This window comes from Erpetoichthys calabaricus, chromosome 18, assembly GCF_900747795.2.
Source record: "Erpetoichthys calabaricus chromosome 18, fErpCal1.3, whole genome shotgun sequence".
Classification (NCBI taxonomy): Eukaryota; Metazoa; Chordata; class Cladistia; order Polypteriformes; family Polypteridae; genus Erpetoichthys; species Erpetoichthys calabaricus.
This window is the reverse complement of record NC_041411.2, coordinates 58,748,580-58,776,180: the sequence shown is the minus strand read 5'-3', so window position 1 is coordinate 58,776,180 and position 27,601 is coordinate 58,748,580. Positions and strand designations below refer to the sequence as shown.

Genomic DNA, 27,601 nt, shown 5'->3' with positions numbered 1-27,601 from the left:
CGATCTTTTCGGATTCGCTTTTACGGCGAACTGCTACAACACTGGGTGCCTGTGGTTGCGTCAGGACACTCTTCCCATGTCGTCCTGTTGAGTGAAATCACACAAGAGTTTAGAAACTCACTCACACCAGCCATGATTTATTTCAAAGGTAATGTGCAGGTTAATTTGTTTTATGTATTTTTACTTTACACTTTATATTTTGTATTAATCATTTTTTATGAATAGTTTTGGGTTGTGGAATGAATCTTCTTGAGTTTACATTATTTCTTATGGGGAAATTTGCTTTGATATACAAGTGCTTTGGATTGCTCGCAAACCGAGGTTCCACTTGTATTCTTTCTTTCTCTGTCTGCTGTCTGTGAGGAGTTTGTGCCACTATGCTACCACAGTTTGTGTGTGGTCATGTGACTGCATGGCTAGGTCTGATTTGTGAAACGGAGCATTGTGATTATTGTTGCTACATCTGATTGGTGAAATGGAGTCTTGTGATTATTGTTGCTACATCTGATTGGTGAAACAGAGTCTTGTGATTATTATTGCTGAATTGGTGAAACAGTCATGCAGTAGATCCACTGGTGGCTTCTCTCTGACAAAAATATAGCGTATCTAATGGAAAAAAAGTAACGAGTCGAGTGTTGCCCAATGTAGTGGAGTAAGAGTAGCGTTTCTTCTTCACAAATGTACTCAAGTAAAAGTAAAAAGTATGGTGCAGTAAAACTACTCTTAAATGTAAATGTAATGGAGTAAATGTAACTCATTACTACCCACCTCTGGAAATAGCAGATACTGTAAATGTATACTTTTCTGAGGTGTTCACATGTGAGTAAGTGGATAACCTTCTAGCAGTGACAGGGACTACTAAGGAAGGACTGAGTCATTTGGAAATGGTACAGAAAGAAGTACTGTTCAGATTAAATCGGCTGAAATCACACAAATCACCAGGATCAGATAATATTTTTTCTCGAGTGCTTAAGCAGGTTAGTGAGTACATACAGGTGTTAACAAAAGTAGACTTATAGTTGTTCTCATGGAAAAAGACATTCCAGTTATAATTATTACAATAGCTTTATTAACTCCAATGTCACAATGGCACAGTGCACTTAGGTACAATCTTGTATGTGCTCAAATTGCCGGCCTCATGTTCCGTAAAATTAGTTTTTCCCACCACTTGATGCATATTTTTAGGGAGTCACTGTGCATTGAGGAAAATCCAAAGGACCAGAAAAGGGCAAATATTATCCTGTTATATAAAAAGTGTTTTAGGCAAGATCCGAGGAACTATAGGCCAGTAAGCTTCACATTGCATCACAGCTTCACTAATGGAAGGAATTATTAAGGAAAACATTGAACAACACATGGCAAGAACAGGAGTTTTACTGAACAGCATGGTTCAGATGAAGGAAGTCATATTTTCCTAACATGCTAGAATTCTATGAGGAGGCAACAAAAGGATATGATCAGGGTGGTGCATATGATATTATGTTGACTTTCAGAAAACATTTGATAAGGTGCCACATGAGATGTTGGGCATCAACTAAAAGAACTTGGAGTTCAAAGTGTAGTGTGTAGATGGCTCAAATACGTGAAGCAGAGGGATATGATGTGAGGATCCTCATTAGAATTGAGTGAAGAATGGTGTCCCTCAAGGACCAGATGTAGGGCTGCTGCTATCTTTAATAATACATAAATGATTTGGATAGGAATATACTGTAAGTAAAAAACTGGTTAAGTTTGCTGATGATTCCAGGATAGGTGGATTGGCAGATAATTTAGAATCCATTGAATCATTACAGCTTTGTGCCAGATGAACTTAATGTAAAATATTACACATAGAAAGTACAAATGTTAGGTTTAAATACATACTGGAAAGTCTGAGAATTGACATTCACCTTATGAGAAGGATTTAGTAGTTGTAGTTGGCTCATCACTATCAACTTCCAGCAAGTGTCCAGACATTAGGGAGGCCAAGAGAATGTTAAGTTATATAGCACAATGAGTAGAGTACAAGTCCATGGAGGTTATGCTAAAGCTTTATAACACACTGGTGTGATATTCAATCTACAAAAAGGACATAGTAGTGCTAGAAAAAGTTCAGATAAGAACAACTGTGCTTATTCATGGAAAGCAGGGGATGAGTTATGAGGAAGGATTAAAAAAGCTGAGCCTTTTCAATTTAAGCAGAAGGAGATTAAGAGATGATATGATTGAAGTGTTCAAAATAGGAAAGGAATTAGTACAGTGAATCGAGACTGTTACTTTAAAATGAGTTCAACAAGAAAACAGTTGACACAGAAATGTGTAAATTTCATGCAAATATTACAAAAGTTTTTCTTTACCCAGTAAACCACAGACACATGGAGTCAGTAGTGTGGTAGACTTTGGGGACCTTCAGAACTCAACTTGATGGTTTTTGGAGGAAATAAGTGGATAGCAAGGGCGAGCTTTGTTGAGCTGAATGGCCTGTTCTCGTCTAAATCTTTCAAATGCTCTAATAACTATGTCATTGTGTAAGACCTGCTGACATTTCTTATTTTTTGTCAGGGTTCAGCATTGTGCAGTATCTATAAAGCAGAGGTGGTGAGAGACAGAATAAAGCAGCTTGTAGAAACTTACGAGAGTTGGAGGGACAGGGCAGTTTCTGCACATTGTGCGTTTCTATGCAGTATACATAAAGTCTTGGAAGCACTCTGGGAATGTCGAATTTTACAATAAGTCATTTTGACCTCTAATTGATCTAATTGGCTGACATTGTTTTCTTCTCTTATTATGCATTCGGAAAAAGTGCAGTAGTCTGAGATTTACATTTGTAATAAATTAAGCAGTGTTTGTATTTCAGTTAACAGTTTTCTGGGGAAATAGATAAATTGTTTATTAACGAATCAGGTATTATGAATTAATGAGACTTTTTGATACGATCTCTCCATTCTTCTTTATCACTCTGTCGTATGGTTTCCCTCAACTTACTTTGGATGATAGGTCTGTGTGATGTGTTTCACTTCACAAAAAATGTCATTTCTATCTAATACATAATTTAAAATGTTTTCCATGGAAGTTTATGTATGGAGATTCCCTTCCGAAAGTAATGGGTCTACTTCCAGCATTTGACTTGGGTCACCATCACAAGGCCAGAGCTTGTGAAAATGATGCATCAGACAGACAAACATCAAGGCCCAGCAGAAGGAAAATGAAGAGCTAGTTATCTTAGAAAGTATGAGAGAAAGAAAGAGAGAAAGGAACATACAGTATTTACATATAGTTTTAATAACAGATGTAGGTTTTGCGGAATAGATCATTGTTCACATCTGAGTACCACACACATCCTGCCTCTTTGACATTCGTAGGTGCTTTGGTTTGCTATCAGATCTATCCAGAAATGAGTCTGCAATTACAATGTTCAGAATGCATATTGTTCAAGATGTCCCTTAGTCTGTGAAAGTTTGCAGTTTTGTTACCTTATCCTATTTAACAGTGCTGTTAGATGAAATATACGAGACTAACTAAACATTGGCTTTGAAATGTTGGCTGATGGAAAAATAGCAGGCTGAAAAAGGACCCTAGAGCAGCTCAGCAACTCACAATTGTTCTTCTCTGGAGTGCAGAGGGTGGGGGTGTGGGCAACTGGCTTTCTTCTAAAACAACGTTTGCATCAATCTCAAGTTGATGGTTTTATCAGAGAAGACCTTGTGTGATATTTAAAGTATTCCATAAAGGGCAGTGCTCAAAGTATCTAAAGCAATGTGCAATCATTTTTTTATCAGTGGTAAAATAATCATATGAATAAAATCTGAGGGTGATGGTAGTTGAATAGAGGCAAGGTGTTCTTGAATTCCTGGGTCACTCATTCTTTAAACACCTAACAGGACAATGCAGATGCCAGAAGTATTTGATGTTAAAGTGTTTCTTCTTAACTGCTAATTGCTGTAGGGAGGAGTCAGTCGGTTGAATGATGAGCAGAACTGTTTCTTTATTTATATTGTAGAACCTTTGTTCACTTGTATTGTTGCTGAATATTTTTGTTAATCCAGGCTTTGTTACAACTTCCTCTGGAAAATAATTTTGTAGTGATTGCATACGGAAAAGCTGAGGGAAGAACAGGTTTAAAAGTTATCGTCAAAGCAACTCAGCCTGCAGCTGGTCACCTAGAAGGCAACCTGAAAGAACTTTCAGACGAAATTCAGATTCAGGTATAACACAGCATTTAATACATGGAAACGTGCTTTACTAGTTCCATTAGAACACGTATTTTAGATTGTTTTTGTTGTTGCCTTTTTTGCTTATACTTCCAGATTGTAAATTGTACCAACTTGCATTCTAATTATAGGTTTTTGAAAAGCCATATTTATTAAATCCTCAGATGGAGCCAGAAGAAATACTTATGTCACCAAACTCTTTTTTAAGATTTGAAACAAATCGGTAAGATTAAAAGTAGTTCCCAGTTTATAATTTGTTAAAGGTTTTATCAACTATCAAAATATTTTCTTCTTCTCCATCACCCCACAGCGATGGAGTTGCTACCATCAGATACAAACCACTAGGTTGTCCAAACAAGACTCCTTTAGTTCAAGTGGATGAGAAAGGCATAATTACATCCAATTCCCTCACTGGTATGTCCAGCTTAGAAGTAAACTCCCAGGAATCATTTGGTGTGAGTCAAAGCATTATCATCGCTCTCAAGGTAAGTATATTAAGATTTTGATTTTCCTCTTATTTTCTGTAGAGAAGAACTTTAAATTGAGTTATGTTGTGAGTGCAGGCACCCAATCATTTAATTGATTCCCTTCACTCCTATATTTACGACACTGTGCTAGACTAGAGCTGCCTAGATGGTAAATGATCTACATGGAAAACAAGTAAGATACAGTACAACAAGCTTACTTGGTTATATGCAACATAGGAGGTATTAATCTATCTAGTTCACAGCAAGGTACAAACAGTATTAAAAAACACAGCATGGAGCCTAACAGTTTATGATTAGTTCCATTTGACTGAAAGGACCTTCAGTAAATGTGCATACATTTTTTGTACTGCCAATGTACTGTAACTAATTTTCAATTTATTTGAAGGAAAAAGTCAAAATTGTATTTTGAAAGTTATTCTGATGTTGAAATGCTTTGTCTTTGCTTATTTTGCTTTGTGATTTCTAGGTGTCCCCTGTTTCCTATCTAAGGATTAGCACAAGTCCTACTCTTTACACTTTTAACAAAGAGCTGTTGTCTGCCATTCCACTTGGAGCCACACTAACTTTGACAGCTCATGTCCATGACAATACTGGGGACAGCTTCCATGCGCACAATTCAATGCTAACCTTTGCTACTAACAGGTAAATACAGGTTAACTAGTATTACGACTGTTTGTCCAAGTCCAGTTCCTAGAAAATTATCAATAAGTTAATAACCCCACAATCATCCCAGCTTTAACTAACTTACTTCTCTTTCAAATGGCCAGAAAAGCCAAGAAAAATTACACCTTTTATTGGCTAACTTAAAAGATTACAATATGCAAGCTTTCGAGGCAACTCAGGCCCCTTCTTCAGGCAAGATGGCCAGACATACATTTTTTTCACTATGATTTTCATCCATCCATCCATCCATTATCCAACCCGCTATATCCTAACTACAGGGTCACGGGGGTCTGCTGGAGCCAATCCCAGCCAACACAGGTCAAAAGGCAGGAAACAAACCCCAGGCAGGGTGCCAGCCCACCGCAGTATGATTTTCATATGCTGTTAACACTAGAATTACCAGAGCCTACGAAAAAACTCGTAAATCCGTCCCACCTTAAATCGCGTCTTAAATCCGTTTGCACCTCTCCGCCAGAGTCTTTTGTCATCTAAATGTGCTGATAAACACAAGCTACTAGCAGCCAGCTATTCCATCCTCCCACCGACTTAGAATGAACTTCTCCTAGCTCATGCCTTGCCTTGATTTGATTATCTGGGATTGAAGTGGAGTTTTACAGTGGAAATAATTCTAGCGTTATTTGGAATACACGCATTTCATGTGTGTTCCATTTCTATAGTAGTCTGTGCAAACACATTTTTAAAACAGAAACGTTTTTCATATTCTAATAGTAAATGACAAAATGTAGGCATAAACTATATAACGTATGAAGCCTGAAGTCCATATATCAAAGAAACACTTTCACAAAAGGTGTCAATGTGGTATGCTAACGCTGCTTTTTTTTCTTTGTGCAGTTACATTTTTGAATAAAAGCGCACGTGTTCTCTTATTTGTACATTTAGATGACAAAAGACTCTGGCAGAGATGTGCAAACGGATTTAAGACGCGATTTAAGGTGGGACAGATTTACGAGTTTTTTCGTAGGCTCTGGTAATTCTAGTGTTAATACTGCTGGTAAGTGGTGCTTTACAAGATTTGTAGCTGAATTATTATTTTATTATTATACTTCGAAAGGATCCAGATAGTTTCAAGTGAGCACCAGATAGTTTCAAGTGAGCACCACATAGTATCAAGTGCGCACCAGATACTTTTAATCGCACAGTAATTGAAAAGGGGCTACCTATACATAATTTCTGATGCATATTAGTTCTGTTTTATAGTTGCACTTAGTGTAACGAAAGCGTAATATTGCGCCCGACCCGACACAGACTGACACCAAGGCACTTATAAAATAAAGCAAAGACTTTTATTTTCTTCAGCTGGAGGGTACATCTTCCACGTAACCCCCCAGCCACAAAACAGTCCCAAAACATTCTCTTCCAACACAATACTTCCATCTGGCACCATCACTCCTCCCGACTCTGGCCATTGAATGGTGGTTGCTGGCTCCTTTTATGGCCCACTCGGAAGTGCGCCAGGTGCTTGATCACCTGTTTCCGGTTCCACTCCCGGGTGGGGCTGAAGATTAGTCCAGCTGGGCTCAGGGACCCATGCAGCGCCCCCTGGCGGCCACCCCAGATCCCAACAGGGCTGTGGAGAACTCCATCTCCAATGGAGTCCTGCGGGAAGCTGAGGCACGACCGTTAGCCAGGGAGGCTGCCACCAAGCATCCCGGGGGAGGTATTGAGCAGCCCATGGTTGCTCCCCCAGGACATACATCGAAGGAGCGTCCCGGCCGGGCATGGGACCCGGCCATCCACCACATTAGGAAAACCCCATCTAGCGCCTTCAATATCAGACAAAAATCTTCTTCTTCACATGCAAACCATTTTTTTGATATTTTGTCTGCATCCATCAGTAGCCATGAAGCTGACCTGAGCTTTGCAATTGTTGCTGTATAAACACAATAATTTCCCCAATGTTGCTATAGACCTTACGACGAAATAGGCCTTCAGACTTCAATATATGTTTTAAATGCCTTTCAGTGATAATGTATCCATGACAAACTGCAAGAACAAATACTATGTCTTTGTGTTTAAGATCAAGCTGAAAGTATACTCTCCAATTTCCATTTTTCCTAAGTGCAACTATAGAAAAGAACTAATATGCATCAGAAATTATGTATAGGTATGTATCCCCTTTTCAGTTACTGTGCAGTTGAAAGTATCTGGTGCTCACTTAAAAGTATCTGGTGCTCACTTGAAACTATTGAATTTAGAGCATGATGAATTTTTTTTAATGATACTATACGAAATAAAGAAGAAAACAAAACATACAAAGTGGTCAGTTTGTCATAGTCTCTGAAACAGACCAGGCCCGCAGGGTTTATGTAGCCCATGTTCTGTTTCTGTCTAACCCATGAAAGGTGTGGGAAACTGCAGGAGATTGCATCAGAGAAAGGCTTGATACAGAAATTGCTCGTGTTATATTGAATAAAGGAAGATGACACCTGTTGTTAATCTTCATCCCGTCTGCATTTTGTGCAAAGACACAACAAAAATGAGCAGTAAAAAATAGAAATGGAGCAGTAGAAAATTGATCATTCAACAAATCCTGGACTATTAAGTATTTTTTCCACAGAGGTTAGTGGTAAAGCAATCTGTTTTGGTATGCAAAGAGCACATCACTGAATTTACGTAATACCATTTGAACTGTCACTTCAAGATCAAGCACACCAAAAACTACAGAAATTCATCTGAAGAGAAGAAGGTGAGGACTGCAGAGAAATTATTAGCTGAACTGCGAAAAAAGCAAAATGTTTTTAAAAAGCTTCCAGCAGCAAACGAAATAACAGTAAAAACCAGCTATACTATATTAGCTCACAAAATTGCCAAAAGAAGCAAACTGTTTTCTGATGGAGAATTTGTGCCTATTGAAGTTGGAGGCAATCTTCTGCCCAGAGAAGAAGGATGCGTTTGTACATCTGTCCCTCTCACAGGGAACGGTTGCAAGACGGATTGAGGAAATTACAGAGAATCCCGTACTACAGCTGAAACGCACGGTGTAAAATGTCCATGACTTTTCCTTGGCCTCGATTGAAAGCTGTGATGTTCCATCACACAGCTCAGTTGCTGATTTTTGTGAAAGGAATAATGAAAGTCTCTGAAATAACAGAGGAACTGGCTTCAATGCAGTCAGTGAAATGGACAAAATCCGGGAAGGATTTATTTACTGAAGTCAGTATGTGGTTAGTTAGTTAGTTGGTGTGACAACTAATGGTTCTCATAATTTTACAGGTAAAAATATAGGATGCAGGAAAAAGTGGCTGAGATTAAACCAGCAGAAAAACTCATATTTTTACATTGTATTATTCACCAAGTGCTATATAAATCAATACTGAAAATTAATCATGTTGTAGATGTTGTAATAAATACTGCAAAATTTCATTAGGGCTAGGGCATTAAATCACAGTTTATTACACTGCTGGAGGAGTCTGAGACTGATTAGACTGATCTGGGCTACCACACAGCTATCAGGAGGCTAAGCTTGGGCAAAGTGCTCAAACAGGTCTAAGATCTGAAATCAGAGATTCAAGAGTTTTGTTAAATGAAGGGAAATCACATCCCTGAACTAAGCAGGACTGAGTGGCTATCAGATTTAGCATTTACTGTTGATGTGACTACACTTATGAAAGAACTGAACACAAAACTACAAGGTAAAAGTTCTTTATGCATATGAAATGCACAGCCTTGTCAAGGCCTTCATGAGGAAGCTGCTGCTTCTCAACAAGTAGAGAGGAACACATTGACACAGTGAGAGGGAAGAATCAATCTGCTGATCGGCTTAACGGGTATTCAGCCATGTTCCAGGCACAGTATGGTGAGTTTTCAGGCGATTTGAAGACTTCAAAGTAGTGGAAACTGAAATGATCAAAATCTCCTCTCCTTTTACATGTAATGTGGACAGTGATCCCAGTTTTGTATAACTTGAACTTATAGACTTGCAGTCTAATGCATTGCTGGCAGCTACAATTCTCTCAAATAGGAGAATTAGATACCCTTGAGAAGACTAGCTCAGAGAATGCTTGTCCTCTTTAGATCAACATACATATATGAACAGATATTATCAGTAATGAAATTCAACAAGTTCAGGTACAGATCTTCTCTCAGTGATGACTATCTGTCTGCTGCACTGCGAATAGCAACATCAGAAATTACACCTGACTTCAGTGTATTAGTTGAACCTCATCAAAAACTTCATTCTTCCCACCAAGTTGTCAGCGGTACAGAAACTGTAAAATACTTTATCAATGATTAATGCAATAAAATGTATTTCTTATTTTGTTTTTCTTTTTATTTTACACAATCAGGGATTGTAGATTGTATTAGAAAGCATGCTATAGTGTGCGTATGTTTCATGGTTTGTTAAATCGAAACAAAATCTCTAAATATGTGGTCTGTTTTAATTTTATTATGGTGAAAAAAAGAAATACAACACGTTTACCGAAATGTAACAGTTGACAGAATATGTTCAGCCCTCCTTAACAATCTGGTTTTGTCATGTGGCCCACCATAAAAAATAGTTGCCCACCCCTGCTCTAAAGCTCAGTTAGTACAGTGCAATTAACTGCAAATTATTAAATTCAGTCTTTTTATAAAACATTCAGCTTGTTTCCCTTGTATCACACCAAGCCAATATCCAGGAGATGTGCAAACTACATAAACAAATGTGTGAACCTCCAACAATCTTGTTCACGTTTCCCCACTACTTCACTATCTATTGAATATATCTGGATAACAACACATTCAAATCAACCATATTATGATAATTATGCAGTTTTAGTAATGAGCAACATCGACATTATTGAATAATGAGTTTGAGATATCCTATAGTAACTATTTAAGTTAATTTTTAGAAGAAAGGTATCTGAAATAGGCATTTTTAATTTCCATTCAGGCGGCATGGTGGAGCAGTTGGTAGCACTGCTGCCTTGCAGTTAGGAGACCCAGGTTCACTTCCCAGGTCCCCCCTGCGTGGAGTTTGCATGTTCTCCCCGTGTCTACGTGGGTTTCCTCCGGGTACTCTGGTTTCCTCCCACAGTCCAAAGACATGCAGGTTAGGTGTATTGGCGATTCTAAATTATCCCTAGTGTGTGCTTGGTGTGTGGGTGTGTGTGTGCCCCACGGTGGGCTGGCGCCCTGCCTGGGGTTTGTTTCCTGCCTTGTGCCCTGTGTTGGCTGGGATTAGCTCCAGCAGACCCCCGTAACCCTGTGTTAGGATATAGCGGGTTGAATAATGGACGGATGGATGGAATTTCCACTCTGTTTGGTACAACTGCCCTGCCAATGGCAGTTAGTCACAGCCTTATATGTGCATACTGTTATAAGGCTGGTAGGCAGACATCAACAGTTCAAGTGCAACTTAAAAGGAGAATAGAGAAGACTAATGAATAATGCCCATTGAACCGGGCACCAGGCACACCAGTGAGACTGTATCAGCACAAAAATCCAAGCAAGGGTTTTCATTCTCAACAACATTACAGATGTTTTTAAGAATAGGTCATCACCGAAAACAGATCAGCTAAAGGTAGTCCTGTGCTCAGAAATGGGCCATTGTTCAAAAGGACCAATGTATGCTGATACACCTTGTGCGAGGTAACTTGTAGGCTGCAGTAAGACTAATGTTACTTATAGTGACATACAGCAGTGATGCTTCAGATTAAATGACATTGCTTCTTATACCTTCTGATGAATGGGTATGGCAAATGATCATTGTATAGCATCCAGATCCTGCTACCCTGCATAGGAACACTAAGAAATATTTTAGATTTGATGTAGGACCAGAAGATGAAACATAGTTAAAGACATCAAGGTCAAAACATCAAAGTCAGTTAAACTAAAAAGCAAAACCAACATTTTAAGCCCAAAATACAGTAGAGAAAACAATACAAAAGGATCTAAACCAAGAATTCTTAAGCAGTGAAACACACAAAACAATCTTTAATGGAATCTCAGACAACCAGGAAGTGTGTGTTACAGACATTTATACTGTTGATCTGATGACATCCAGCAATCCTGTGGTGGCAGCCACCCTGGCAACAGTACAAAAAAGAGCCTAGAAAATGATGGCACCCATGATAAATACATAATGGTGTCAGAAAAGATGTGACTACTTTGGAACTAAATTTAAACAACTTCAGAATAAATTGTGAATATCAGAAATTGATTCAATGACCCACAAATTATATTAAGAAACAAAAAAATAAAAATGAAGCTTAACTGTAACACCTGTCTGCCTAAAAAAACAAAGGTGAAATTGCTGTGACCTACTGAGTGCAAACACCAGACACTGGGGGACTGGGAGAACATTGTCTGGTTTTATGAGCCCTGGGTTATCTGATCAACAATGAAGGCTGATATAATAGTCGTCCAGAACATGATCACAGTCCTTTGAATTTATGAGCCCTTCATGCCAAATGTCAGCAATACTTTGAAGGCAATTCAGGCAGTTAGGGGGCAGCGTAATGGAGTGACGTGTATTTTATTACTCCACTGAAAGAGCAGAATTTGTATATCAGAAGTTCCTGTTGTTAGTCAGATGAACCTTTATTTGGTAGTAGTGTTGCATCAACATAATGGGCTTTTAAACAGGATTTTTAAGATTATGGAAGTCTTGGAATGGGTTCACTGATCGCACAATCTCCAGATTATAATTAAATTGAGCATCTGTAGGATGAAACAGGGCAAAGCTATTCAAGAGAAGGAGCTCACTGTCACCTAATTTGTTACAACTATATAACATACCTTTTTATCCCTTGCCTCTACAGATTATCCAAAGGTGGTATTAGGTAGATGCAACTAACAACCATGTCCTTTCAGTGTATGTTCATCACACCTGTTCTCTTTTTGTTTTGATTTTAGTATATCAAGATAGCAGTAACTTTAAATGCAATTAAAATATGTCACAGAATTTTGTGTTTCTGGTTGAAGCAAGCACTGGTAGTTCTGAATAATTCATGGGCTGTTTTGTTGTCTGTTTCTCTGTAGAGATGATCTTGTGCTTGTAGGAAAGGGAGCGACCAACAACAGCTTTGTTGTCCGTACTGTAAATGTGGGGTTTACCATACTGGCAGTGTGGGACACTGAGCACCCTGGCATTGCAGACTATGTGGCATTGCCAGTCCAGCATGCCATAATGCCAGATGAAGCAGAGAACTTGGTGGTTGGGGATGTTATCTGCTTCAGCTCATCACTGGTGAACCAAGAAGGTAGGTAGTAAGAATATCTAAAATTTAGTAAGCACTTAAATTAAAAAGGCAGACTATCTTCATTCATACCTTATTTAGCATGATTGGAATGTCTATCTCCTGCTGATGACATCTTATGAGAATCAAACGACATCACCTACTTACAGTAATTTCAGACTGGGAAAAAAAAGTATTTCCCTGCCCTGTACAACATAACCCCAAAAGAAGAGATAATTGCACCCCAGACTGCTGACAAAGGACACAAAATGTCGCAGAAATAGCCAGTACACTAGTATTTGCATTGTAACCATGTCTCTACACAAAGAACATTCTTGCGTAATCATCTAATTCAGATACATTATGACAATTGACCAATACAAACACTAACGAGATGGCACTCAGACAGGTTGTGCATACTAAAGTGTTTGTGTATGGAAACTTACTGCTGTATGCAACTGTTTGGCCAACCAGACGGATTCTCTGGCTGAAAGGAAAGTTACCACAACCCATGCAGGACACAGACCTAAACATTATGTTTTCTGCCCATTTTAAAGTACATTATCTATTTATCAGCTGAATTTTACAGGCTGAACAAATAAAAGTGAATGTGTCACATTTAAAGGTTTAGACACCTGCTTGGTACATTTATATTTATTTTTTAAAGGTTCAGAAAGTGAAAACAATTGCATGGATGAAAAAAGTACTTTCACTTTTCCAGCCTCTCAGTATCTTGTGCCTACTCTCATGGACTGCTCTAATCAGCCAGCTGAAAACCTAAAAACAAAGAATGTATATTGCACGAAAAGCCTAATACAAAAATTTAAATTCTTCAACCTTGGAATTTCCACGCTCAAAAACATGATGTTAAAGAGAACTTTTCAAGCAAAGACAAATATAGAAGATCAAGAGAAATCTTTGATAGAACCTGCTAGTAAATGGATATGCAAAGAAGAGTGCACATGTCACTGCAGAGAACCTGCTGAAATGTTTAACTTAAACTGGTTTAAATGGTTGTGCACAGTACAGCATTTTATACAGTGTAAGCATGGAAGACGTCAGTATCTGAAATAGAGAAAAGCAACTCAACCCATAGACATGCCAGTAATGATTTGGAAGACAATTCTGTGGACTGGTGTGACAAAACATAACATTTGGAAGAAAATAGTAAAACCGTTAAGGAAAAGTTTACTTGTAATGAGCAGCTCAGAATATGTTGGCTGGTTGCTATACTTCGGAGGCCTGGAAAAAAATCCGGACAAGGCTATATCCTGCTTCACGCTAAGTTTTCCAAATATATCCCACCAATCAGCAGTTCTATGACGTTAAATAACAAAATGTGAAGGTGAATATACTATAAAAAGGTAAATATAAACACATAAAAATGTTAAGGTGCAGCAGTATATTTAGTGAACTAATAAATAAAAGATCTCATATATAAAAAAAAAATGGCTATCCCTTGTTTCCCTACAAAAATAAACATTATACATTCTTCTAAATTTACTTATTTGGCTGATGCTTTTAATCCAAGGCGATTTAATTGGTTACATTTTCCATATATGAGTCAGGGAAACTACCCTTCTGTTGAAATGTGATCAGTTTGGTGCTGGGATTTTCTCAACACTGCTAGCAGTCATCAAAAACATTTTGCGGTTCAGGTCTAGATGACGGAGTGTAAAGATGATGATGAAGCGAGGGAAATGAATTCTAAATTTCTCTATATATAAAAACAAGTCCCACCTCAATGGACCAGAAGTTATCAGTTATTGTCTTCCACATTGAAATTTCAATGTGTGGTTACCCACAGAACAATTCACAAATATGTAAAAGACCAACAACCAACAGTGACAATTGAGCAGTAAATGTTTACCACTGCTACCAAACTTGTCAACAGTTAAGACCCTTAAGCACTGCAGTGTTTCTCTTGTACTGGGGTTGTGTGTTAGCCACTGGCAAAGGAAATACATGTGGTTGGAAAGAAAAATGGATTCAGCTGAATTTCATCAAATCCTAGAAGCTAGTGTCCCGGAGCCAGTGAAAGAGTTAAAGCTGAAATGAGGCTAGATATATTTCAATAACAGAAAAACCTAAAAGATTAAACATACCTCAGAATCAACCAAGAAGTATATATAAGAGCAAAGATTGAGGTTCACTTTTCCCTATTCATAAATGTTAATGAAAAGCTGTAGGTCTAGCTGTGTCGGGAGTCTTGCAGAATTTGGCACAGAGATGATGCTTCAAATGCAGAGATGTTTTAGGGTGAAGATATACCATTGTGTTGTCTTTATTATGGTCACATTATAGGTTTTCCCACTTCAGGAACTTTGTTTTCAGGAACCAATAAGTTCCTGTATGATGCATGCCCTGGGCCACTTGTGGTCCCTGGCCACTTTAATTTGTTGTGTTTTTATCACACAAGAAGAATTGTAACTTTTGTGCAAAATATGTTACATGTAAAGAAGAGTAATGTGGTGTGAAGTGAGGTGCGTTCAGGAGTTCACAGGTGACCCCTGCACCTTATTTCTTCAAAAGAACCACAAGTTCATATAGGAGACTATTGCTTCAATGCTGTGCAAGCCTCAATGCCAGTGCTTTTGGTCAACAAATCAGCAGAATTTGTCACCCATGGCAGTTCCTGGTTAAACGTAAGATACATACTCATTGAGTAGGAGCTAAAACAAACTACCTGGGACTACCTACCATGGACTGCAAATGACCCAAATTCCTGCGGTGGGATTGCTATAAAAGTTCTTGAATTTCTAAAAAGTTCCTGGTTTCTGATAAAAAGTTCTTGCGGTGGGAATGTGCCAATTATTTTTCCTGATAATTCATCTGTGGTGTCATTACAGGCCTTTCAGGAACATGGAGTGCCTCTTCTAATCAGATCATTGAAATGGATCCACGAACAGGTGCAGGTGTAGTAAAAGATTCAGGAGCTACCACAGTTTATTATGAAATTCCTGGCATGATCAAGGCACACAGAGAGGTATGTGAGTCCGAAAGAAGTTCTGATATATGAGGACAGACATGCTTATATTTACTGATTTCCATACAGGCCAATAGTTTGTAGGTTTATTTTGGCTGTAATTTCACCATTATGTTTTCCCCAGTTGATATTTGTTTATTTGGGACTTTTCAACAATATTTAGCTTTCATAATGCATTTTAAGTACAAATCTCAAGACATTGGGCAGTTACTGTATTGTCTGTAAATATCCTCAGGTGGAACTAAATATTTGTGATCTCTTAATTGTTTAATGATAATACCGACATCTCCTTAATTCAGCTGAAATCAGTTCAGTTTATTCTTAGAAACTTCACTTCTACTTATAGGCCAAGTTCACTAATAGAAATACATAATAGTTGAAGCAAACACACAGTGACATACTAGTCAGACATGCAAGTGGGAATTTTACTGTACTCTGTGCACAAGGCATTAGAACATTAAAACAACTACGACGAGAAAAGGCCTTCAGCTCAATAAGCATCCATCATGTTCATCTAAGTTGTCCAAAATAACATCAAGTCGAGACTGAAGGTCCCTAAAAACCTGATCACCACTATTACACTACTTAGTAATTTATTCCAAGTATCTATGAAGGGGGAAAACTAATGAAGATTGAAAGAAACAAAAAAACCCAACCATATGAAACTTGAGCTAAAAATACAACAGGTAGCTTTCCATTTTTAAAATGAAATGGTTGCTTCTTAATTTGAGGATAGTTAGAAACAAAATGTCTGAACTACAGCCAACAGTATTACCCTGCGACTACGATATTTATAGGAATTATGGAGTCATGGCTAAATGAGAGTGATGCAGAGGATTTACGTGTTAGAGGTTATGCATACTTCAGGACAGACAGAAAAGGAAAGAAAAGAGAAGGTGTGTCACATTATGTGAAAAATAATACTCAGATCCATAATATCTTGGCAGAGGAAGAGAATGTCAGAACAACTGTAGGTTAAGTTAGTGAGGACAAAGTCCAGAAAATCAGTTATTTGAGTGTGCTACAGACCACCAAATTTGTGATATTTTGGGCAACAGTGTATTATTTTTTTGTCTCAAAAGAAATATCTGCCATAATGAGAATATAGGGATTGTGAGGTATATGCAAATGCTGATTGGGAAGTCCCTATCATAAATACAAAAGAGGAAACTGAAATGGCACTAATGGCAAATGACTGGTTTGGTTTTATTTATTTATATAGCACATTTAAAACAACTAGAAATTGACCAAAGTGCTTTAAAATAGAATAAAAGGTAACAGTGTGAAATAAAAGTCAGATAAAGAATTATTAAAAACAAAGACAAAAAGAAAACATACTAACATGATCACACAAACATAAATAGCAATGCATACATAAGATGAATACAATATAAACAATATAAATAGAAAGATTTAACCACTCAAACTCATAAGCTAATAAGCAAGTGAATAAAAGTGCTTTTTAGTAAAAATACCTCTTAAACTTATAAAGTACATGGTGATACCTGTTTAGACATCATCTTTTGTTTTGTTTTTTTTAATTGATTTTATTGTAATCATTCCATACAAATAGATCAATTTTTACAAAAAAATAGGATTGAAAACAAATCAACCCCCACCCCATGGGGGAAAGAGCCCATGGCCAACAGATGAAAACTTAAAAATAGTAAAAATAAATAAATTGATGAGTTTAATAGGCAGATACAGATAAATGGAGAAGAAAAAGAAGTGGGGAGAGAATTTACTTCCTCGGTGCTTTAAGAGCTTATTCTAAAATATTTTTGATTAAATCCTGCCAGGTTTTGAAAACATTCTGCACAAATCCTTTAAGTGAGAATTTGATTTTTTCCAATTTCAAATTTTATAAAACATCAGTTACGCACCGACTTAAAAGAGGAGAGTTAGGATTCTTCCAGTTTATCAAAATAAGTCTGCGTGCCAATAGTGTAGTGAAGGCAATCACAGTTTGTTTGTCCTTTTCCACTTTAAGCCCATCTGGGAGTACACCAAACCGAGCTGTTAGTGGATTAGGAGGGATTGTGACATCAAGGCTGTCTGAAAGGCATTTAAAGATTTTGGTCCAGAATGATGTTAATTTGGTGCAGGCCCAAAACATGTGACCCAGTGAGGCTGGAGCATGATTGCAGCGTTCACAAGTTGGATCTTGCCCTGGAAACATTTTGGACATTTTCATGCGAGACAGATGTGCTTGATATATAATTTTGAGTTGAATAATTGTATGCTTTGCACATATGGAGCTCAAATGAATTCTCTGCATTGCTACTTTCCACTCCTTTTCTGATATGTTGAGTGAGAGATCCTTTTCCCATTGTCCTTTTTTATCTTTGAAAGAAAGGGACTGTAAAATATTTTTATATATTGCAGAAATGCAGTCTGAATCCTCATGACTGAGCAATATTTTTTCCAGCATTGAGGAAGGTGGGAGATGAGGAAAATCGGGCAGGTTCTGCTTAACAAAGTTTCTAATTTGAAGATAGTGAAAGAAATGTGTTGCTGGAAAATTAAATTTGGAATGTAATTGTTCATAGGATGCAAAGATGTTGTCTATATAAAGATCTCTAAGCAATTTAATCCCGTGTTTAGACATCATCTTTGTGAATAATAAAGACAGAATAATAAAAACAGAATTTATTCATTAAGCAACAGTGATAACATAGTAATATTTGAAATTGTCTTTGAAAACACATAAATGTACAAACAAACAAAATCTTATAATCTGCAAAAAGCCACATTTTAGGAATGAAACACTATGAAACACAAAATGGGAAAGTAATAGCACAGTATTTCTAAATGATCGGTGATGTAATTTCAGAAACATTCTGATCAAGGCTCAAAAATCAGTACATTCCAAAAATCAATAAAGCAAATAGACTAAAGAAATTCCCAAAATGAATAAATAGAGGCATCAGTAAAGATGTAAAACTGAAATTATCACTGTACAACAAAATAAAAAACAGCCAGATAATTAGAGGAATACTGAACACTACAGCAAGAGATCAAAAAGTATTTAAAAGGTAAAAAAAATAAATACCGGTAAAAAAAATTCTAGTGACGTGAAAACAATAAGCAATATTTTTCAATGCTGCTGAAGAAAAAAAAAGAGTGTAGAAGAGAATTTAAGAAACCTCAGAGATGCACAAGGAGAAATCAAACCCTACTCTCTCTTCTGTTCTTTTTCCGGTTTTCTGGGGTGGCAATCTGTGCCACCACCACCTGATCAAAGCACCGTGATGTCCCTACATTGATGGATTAAAGGCCAGAAGTCGATGTGACCGTTATCATCAAGTACTTCTATGAGAACCCTGAATACAATGAGGACTGATCATTTATGTTAGGTAGAATGCCTAGAGGGGGCTGGGCGGTCTCGTGACCTGTAACCCCTGCAGATGTTATTTTTTTTCTCCAGCTGTCTGGAGTTTTTTTGTTTTTTCTGTCCTCCTTGGCCATCGGACCTTACTTTTATTCTTGTTAATTAGTGTTCTCTTATTTTAATTCTTATTTTGTCTTTTTTTTTCTTTCTTCATCATGTAAAGTACTTTGAGCTACATTATTTGTATGAAAATGTGCTATATAGATAAATGTTGTTGTTATATGAAAACTGCATGATACACAAAACCCACAATGGGACCTATGAGACAAAGATCCTGCCAAACCAATCTTTTTAGATGTTTTTGAGCAAGCTGCTGAAATAGTTGACAAATTATACCAAAATTTACCTAACTTTCAAAAAGCCATTGATGCGGTCCCACACCAAAAGATTGATTTGAAAACTAAAGGCTATTGGCATCAGAGGTATCCTACAAAACTGGATCTCAAGTTGGTTAACCATCAGGAGACAGAGTATAGATACGATGAAGAATGCACCTTATGGAGTTGTCATTAGTGAAGTCCTTCAGGCATCACTAATTGGACCACTACATTTTATAATGTATATTAATGACATAGATTCTGGTGTAGTTAGTAAACTTGTAAAATTCTCAAATGGTACTAAAATTGAAGGGATATCAAATACCTAGGAGGCAGCAAAAATATAAAAGAACTGGACAGTCCTCAGAGTTGGGCAAACACTTGCAGTTTAATGTAGAAAAGTGCAAAGTGCTACATGTGGACAAAAGGAATATCAATTATAAATATAAAATGGGACTCACTGTCCTATAAGAAGCAACCTCTGAAAAAGATTTAGCAGTTTACATTGATGCAATGTTCTCATTATCTACAAAATGTACAGAAGCGATTTAAAAGCGCAAATAAAATGTTATATCATAAAAACTGTTGAATTTAAATCGAGGGAAGTTCAGCTTAGAAGATAGAATTCACAAGTTAAGCCTTACCTGGTCTATTGTATGTAGTTCTGGTCACCCTGCCACAAAAAAGAAAGAACATGAGGTTGTATAGAGGAGAGCAACCAGTTGCATCTCAAGACTTAAGGACATGTTGTATTCTGACAGACTCAAATAATAAAACCTGCCTAGCCTAGGTGATCTTCAAAATTCTTAAAGGCATCAATAAAGCTGACCTAGTCAAATTCCTCCAGTTAAACAGCAAATCATCTCCACAAGGACACCAGTAAAAGTTAAGAGAAAGTGTATTTAAGTAAGACTTAAGCCAGGAAGCACTTCTTTGCTCAAAGAGTTGTGGGAATCTGAAACAAACTACCCACTCATCTACTGTATTTGAAGCAGAAATTTGACAATTTTTAAGATGCATCTGGATGAGATACTATGACAGCATAGCTATTAGCTAAACAAATGGACTTGATGGACTTAATGGTCTCCTTTGTCAAATTTCTCTTACTCTTATGTTCTGTGTGCTGTGGTTCTATGTGTGAAGAAAACTTTCTAACATCCATCCATCCATTTTCCAACCCGCTGAATCCGAACACAGGGTCACGGGGGTCTGCTGGAGCCAAGCCCAGCCAACACAGGGCAGGAACCAATCCTGGGCAGGGTGCCAACCCACCGCAGGACACACACAAACACACCAAGCACACACTAGGGCCAATTTAGAATCGCCAATCCACCTAACCTGCATGTCTTTGGACTGTGGGAGGAAACCCACGCAGACATGGGGAGAACATGCAAACTCCACATAGGGTGGACCCGGGAAGCGAACCCAGGTCCCCAGGTCTCCCAACTGTGAGGCAGCAGCGCTACCCACTGCGCCACTGTGCCGGCCACTTTCTAACATTTGTTCCAAATATACCATTAACAAGTTTCCTATAATGTCCCATGTTCTTGCTGCATAATTTATTTTAAAGTAACAGCTGAGATCCATTGTAGTACTTCAACCATGTCCCCTCCTAATGCTATTTTGCTTAAACTGAAAAAGTTCAACTCCTTCAATCTCGCCTCACAGCACTACTATTGCTTCTACCATATGTAACTAAAATGTACAGTATAACAAAATGTTGCTGCTCCAACCGAAAATAATAAATACCAAGATACACATAGTCTCTTAGTAAGAGATTCTTTTAAAGTTCTAATTTTTAAATCCGTTGCCTTTATCTCAGTCCATGTCATGCACTTTACCATGGGTCTGGCTATACATTCAAAAGGGAAATTTCTGTCAAGCTAATGTTGCTTTTGCATATGTTCTGCAGATTTGTAGTTTATTTCCAGTTTTCACTCAGCTGCCCTTTCTATTATTGCCCATTTTAATCTTCAAACCAACCTTCTACTGGACATCCCTCCCTCTTATCTCTCTGCCCGAGTAAGGTTGTTCTCTCTGGGCATGATTGGTGGCAATCTGATTCTGGCCTCTCACTAGAAGCAAGATGATTTCCTTCTTTTACCTACTGAAAAGCATCTCTACTTATTCTGACTCTTCTCAAATTGTTGGAGATGAGGATTATTGGGTCTTCCAGCCCTAACTTTGCCTCAGGTATTTCGGTGATAGCTGTTTTTCTTCATGATGTTCTCATCTCCACCACTCACTCTTTGTACTGCAGTTCTCTCCTTGGTACGTCTAGACATTGTCAGCATATTTATTTTTTATTCTAACAATTCGGCTCTATCATAAGCGTAAGTCATTAGGGTAGTTTGGAATTGGATTGGTTTGGATGGGTGCCAGGGTGATCCTGTTGATACTTTTTTTTCTTTTTACCTTTCAGTTGTTGACAGTTTATGCTTTATTATTTTTTTTACAGCTGAAGCACAGACAAATCCAGTGACTTACATTAAATTACACTGTCAGTCAGCTGCAAAGGCTGAACTAGCACTATTACGGTTTACATGTAGCCCAGTGCTTATTTTTAATTAAAAATATAAAAAGTAATGTTTTTATCAAAAATGTATTTCACATCTATGGGTTTAAAACTTATTTCCATTATGCTGTAATTAAATTAAGTATCTCTTTGTATACTTGGAATAGAATTCTCTCACACATACTGTATGTCAATTACAATTCTGCAGCTCCATCTCTGATTGAAAAATCTGTTCAGCTTTAATTTTAGTCTTATTCTCTTTCATTTTAATCTTTTGAGGATGCTCAATATTTAAGTCGTAAAATGCATCAAACTGATGGTTATTTGAATGTACTGTCAAGGTGATTGTTTCCTATTCTGAGAAGACAATTGTCATGGCTAGCACTGCTGGATCAAGAAATGTTGCAGGTGGGGTTTTCTCGCGGCCTCTTATTACTACACGAGAGAAAGGAAGCAATTTAATAGGTAAGTAATTTGATGTTTCAGATCTTAATTGCTGTCTTTTTATAAGGACATAATGAAAGGAATAATATAATACATAGAGTAATCTCCCCATTTAGTTTCATGATACCTCTGTCATGGTACCTCATAAACATTTTTCTCTTTTAACCAGGAGCACAATAACTCTTTGTAAAAAAAATGAGCTATGCTCCATCATGGGCAAAGCTGTGGCACAGTGGTTAACTCTGCCACCTCACAATTCCAGTGCCCTGGATTCAAACCCTGCTTTAGGACATTGTTTGTGTAGAGTCTGTATGCTCTTGCAATGTCAGTATTTGTTTTCCACTCTGTACTATGGTATTCAGTCATCCTCAAATTTTTCTAAATTGATCCCATGTCAGAGTGGATGTGATTGTGTGTGCTCTTTGATGGTTGTTTCTTCCTATTTTGTGCCCAGTGTTGCCAGGACAGGCTACACCTCTGTGACCCTGAATTGAGTTAAACTAGTTTTAGAAGGTACAATACATGTGTAAACTTCAAAATTAATTTTTGGATAGCAAAGACGTTGAGCTAAGAGAGTAATTGTTCCATACATATTATAGCTAGTGCTAACAAAAATTATTAATATTGCATTTGCATGATTTTACTGGGAATCCTGACTTTGGGGAGTAAAGGGTGACGTGAAAGAGAAAAAGAACACATTCACATTACTTTAGCTTTAAGTATTCTTGGTTAATCATTGAGAAATTTTTCTAATGGCATCATGTCTTGTAGCCTTGATCCAGTTTGCATGCACATTTTTTGGAAATTTTCATGTTTTTCTTTTATCTATGCAGGTAATAAATCCTTTGCTTAGTGTATTGCTACACCTTGTTCATAAAAAATGCTTATTAACTTGCATCTTTGTTCTGGAAGTCCCTGTCCAAGCATAACTTAAACTAATTTGGAAAAATTTCATAATTATAATACTTAACATCTAATTTTGAAGAGTTAAATAATCCACAGCTTCATGCTGGGTAAAGACTCTGGTGCTAGTCAAATATGAATATACAGTGTATATCAATATATGTATATATATATTGTGGACTAAGCCCTGGACACAGACAGGCGGACATGTTGTAAATCACCATCACACGTTTATTTACAGTTATTTACTATTTACAAGTTAAATGCCACACAACCCCAAACTCCCCCATATATATTATTATATATAATATATTATTATATATATTGGATAATATATGTATGAAAAAGGCTATGTTGGTAGTAAGTCATTGTCATCCTTTCACAAAAATACAAGACCAGAACTTCATTCTTTTGAAATCAGATTCTTCACTAAATAACCTGTTATCTGTGCAGTGACACGAGGCTCTGTGTTCGCTGAAGTTTATATTTACTCTTTAAAGAAGCCTCTTTCAGCTTGGATACACCTCATGTTCGTGTTTGCACCAGATGTTGTGCATTCAGTAGATTTTGCCTGACAGATAAAAACACAAATAAAGGGCACTGTAAAATAAGTATACATATCTATGCATCTAACTTCATTCACAGTAACTAATATTTTATATATATATATATATATATATATATATATATATATATATATATATATATATATATATATATATATATATATTATAAGTGCATAACAACAAACAATGTCAAACAAAGCCATAGTGTCAGATTATTTATAAAAATATAGTCATAGTAAAGATATATATATAATATGTTAAGGGGAATAAAATTTAATACAAAAAGGACATTCATGTACAATTTAAAAGATACTACTCCAGGTTATGTGTTAAGACAGAGGCTAAAGAACATCTTTGATATTTTTATAGTGTAAATTATTTTTTTCAATCCCGACATGTACATTTTTAAGTGAAGCATAATTTACAAATTATATAAAAAAAAAATGTACCTTTCACTGCATTTTCTTATTGGGTCAATGGAGTTTCAGAAGAAATGTAAAACAAATAGCCTTAAAATGTGCCTAATAAGTTCACTATAAAGATGTGAAAGTTACAACAACAACATTTATTTATTTATATGGCACATTTTCATACAAATGATGTAGCTCAAAGTGCTTTACAAGATGAAGAAAGAAAAGTTTATAAAAATAAGATTAGGCAATACTAAATAACAAAAAATAAAGTAAGGTCCGATGGCAATGAGGACAGAAAAAAAAAAATCCAGAGGGCTGGAGAAAAAAAAAAACCCAAAATCCTCTGGGGTTCCAAGACTACGAGACCACCCAGCCCCCACTAGGCATTCTACCTGACATAAATGATCTTAATCAGTCCTCATGGTTTTCAGGCTTCACATGGAAGAATTAGATGTTGATGGTCATGTGGACATCTGGCCTGCAATCCATCAATGTAGGGACATCATGGTGCCTTGATTTGGTTGTGGTGGTGCAGATCACCACCACAGAAAACTGGAAAAACAACAGCAGATAAAGTAGGGGTTAGTATGAATTGCAGAGCCATGATAAAAATGATAATTCAATGCATATACAGAATATCAGGGTTACACAAAAATGAAGCTATGAGAAAGCCATGTTAAAATAATGGGTTTTAGCAGTTTTTTAAAGTCCTTAGGATTTCATAAAACACTGTCCACCAATTCTGAGGTATTTGTATGGCAAAAATGAAGGTGTAAATAATTCCTTTTTGTCATAGACTCTTGAAAGTGTTATGTAGTAAAATATCACAGAGAAAAGTATGTTGTTGGATCTCTTTTAACATGATATTGAATTTCAGAAAAAAATATTTTTAAGATTTTCATACAAGGGAAGTGAAGATACATTTACAGTTTTCATTGACCCCCTTACAGAAATCGCAATTGTGGCTTGTAGCACTTAAATGTAAACTGTGAGGCATCCATGCCAATGTCGTTAGACAAACAAATTACCTTTGAAGAAAGGTGTCTATTTGTTATTTTCTGGGTTCATATGTTTCTTCCTGTTTGATTTTGGAAAATAAAAAAAAATAATTCCAAAATTCCAAGAATTGTGAGGGCTGGAAAATTATTCTCATCAATAAGATAAATGACACAGCATTTTAGTACAAGTAGCAGTAAGTCCAACTCTCATTCCCTAAGGAATCCATCCTTTGTAGGTATTATTCCACATTTTCCACATATGCACTGTCAATTACTGGTTGCCCTGAGCCTCACCACATAGCAAGTGGCTATAAAGTGTCACCACAGCACCCAACCCAAACTCAGCCTCTGTTTCTCTAATTCTATGACTATCTTTTTCTTTGTCACCTTTCATTCCCCCGGGACAATAAAAATCTGTCTAACCTAATCCGTTAAAGCTCCTCCTCTACATATTCTTGTTCAAAAAGGTTCAGCGATAGGCTAAATATTTCATCATTTGTGTAACCTAAGTACTCAAGTCGCTGTGAAAGTAGGCTTGCAACTGTAATTATTTATGAAACAAGCTACAAATAAACCACTCCTTTGGAAGAAAAAGGTAATTACATAAATGTAGAGGAAATAAGTGAAATAGTTAACTTTAAAAATACTGGAGTCTCACAAAAAAATATTTTCTAAATTATATGGATAAGCAGTTTTCTAATATTTATGCAATATTAAAACATTGATCAGTTATGTATTTGGCAATTTTTAAGGCTTTTGTTTCACATTTCTTCTGGTGCCCCATTGAGTGCCGTTTTAAGCAGCTGTGTAGACAGCTTTTTACTTAAATTCCTAAATAATGCTTAATTAACTTAAGCACAAGTTTACTGGGCAAAAGAATGTACTCAAAACTGTGAAAAAGTAATTTTGATTTAAAAAGTACAAAACTTAGAAAATGAGTATAAGTGTAATTATGAGGCTTATTATTTGAGACTGAAAAACAGTTTTTTACAGTAAACCTTTTTTCTTTTTTTGCATTTTGCAATATGGAAGGTGCTCTATGCATCTTCTACACACCCAGGGAGGAAAATATGTATTCAGAGAATGTACCTTCAAATACTTAAGCTTTAATTTCTTATAGGTCACTGTTCTCCTGCTCAAATTGAAGCCATCAGTGATCTGCATCCAGAGTCCAATGTTGACTGTCAGCTCCAGTTTAGCAGTGACATTTCGGATCTCTCAGCATCCGAAGCATTCACATCTCATACAGGGTTTGATCCAATCTCTGGTAAGTAGCAATTCTTAGCTTTGGCACTACAATGATTTCACTTTCTACAGGTCAAATTGGTTTGGTGTTTCTTTACAATGTACGCATCTTTCTAAAGAACATTGATGCGATCATCTGTTACATTTGGCAGTAGGTTCTGAACCCCCAGGCACTGCTCTAAAACTCAAGGTATATCTTGATCTTAATTCCACAATTCAATTTGTATATGAGCAGCATTGTGGTGTAGTGGTAGTGCTGCACCCCTCCAGCACCCCTCCACGACCCTGTTCAGGACATAGCAGATTAGAAAATGATTGACATTTATACTTTAAAGGAGCTGCCTACATTTTGCTGTTTCTGTCCACTAGCCAGGAAATGAGATTCCATTTGTATAGTACAGTATGATGAAGTCAAAAACATGTGGTGAAATGCGGTCAAGGTGTCCAATAACAACCATAAGCAGGCCAAGACCTTCAGTGGTCATCCCAGCAGAGCTTCACTCCATTCCAGCTTGCCCCTTAAAATGACCTGAAGACTTGAACTTGACAATGTCTGTAGTTGGGAAAACTGGCGTAACAGTTTAAAACAGGAATCCTCAATTACAGTCCTGGAAGGCCTTAGTGGCTGCAGGTTTCCATTCCAACCAATTTCATAATTAGAAGCCATGCATAGCAGATAATGAACCATGACATTTAATTATACAGTATGGATTGTTAATGCTTTCATTCTTCCAAGATAAGTACCTCTTGGTCCTTCCCTTTTCTCTCATTTCAAAACATTTTATTAATACAGATATTTAATGACGCAAATAAACAGGTATAAACGGAAATATGTCAGCTGGAGACCTGGGACCTCATGTATAACGTTGTGCATAGAACTCACACTATAACATGGCATAAGCACAAAAGCGGGAATTTGCGTACGCACAGAAAAATCCAGATGCATAACTCTGTGCGTTTGCCAACTTCCACGTTCTTCCGCTACATAAATCCCGATCAGTGTGAAAAGTAATGCACATGCATGCGCCTGCTGCCCCACCCCAACTCCTCCCAGAATTACACCTCTTTGAATATGCAAATCAATATAAATAGCCCTTAAGCTCAGCGTTCTGTGAAAAGACAATGGGAAAAGCACAGGGGAAAATAGAAGAATTTCAGTGAATACCAAGTAGAGGCAAGGAAAAACTTACTATTCCTTGGTTTAAACAGTGATATAATCAACAAAAGGAAGTTGATCGAGTGACATATAGTGTTGGAGAAACTCGAAAGCTCAAGTTCACAAAGTCGCACAGTGCCCGAAA

At 37.0% G+C, this 27,601-nt stretch overlaps 1 protein-coding gene across 1 annotated transcript in view; it reads left to right on the top strand.

The window, feature by feature from the left end:
• Positions 1-27,601, top strand: part of LOC114668435 (nuclear pore membrane glycoprotein 210-like) — a 367,033-nt gene that overhangs the window by 311,332 nt on the left and 28,100 nt on the right. Inside the window, 8 exon segments of the mRNA XM_051921542.1 lie at positions 4,026-4,184; positions 4,322-4,413; positions 4,501-4,675; positions 5,145-5,320; positions 12,326-12,546; positions 15,372-15,508; positions 22,073-22,196; positions 26,176-26,322. Of these exon segments, the coding sequence (XP_051777502.1) occupies positions 4,026-4,184; positions 4,322-4,413; positions 4,501-4,675; positions 5,145-5,320; positions 12,326-12,546; positions 15,372-15,508; positions 22,073-22,196; positions 26,176-26,322 (1,231 nt within the window).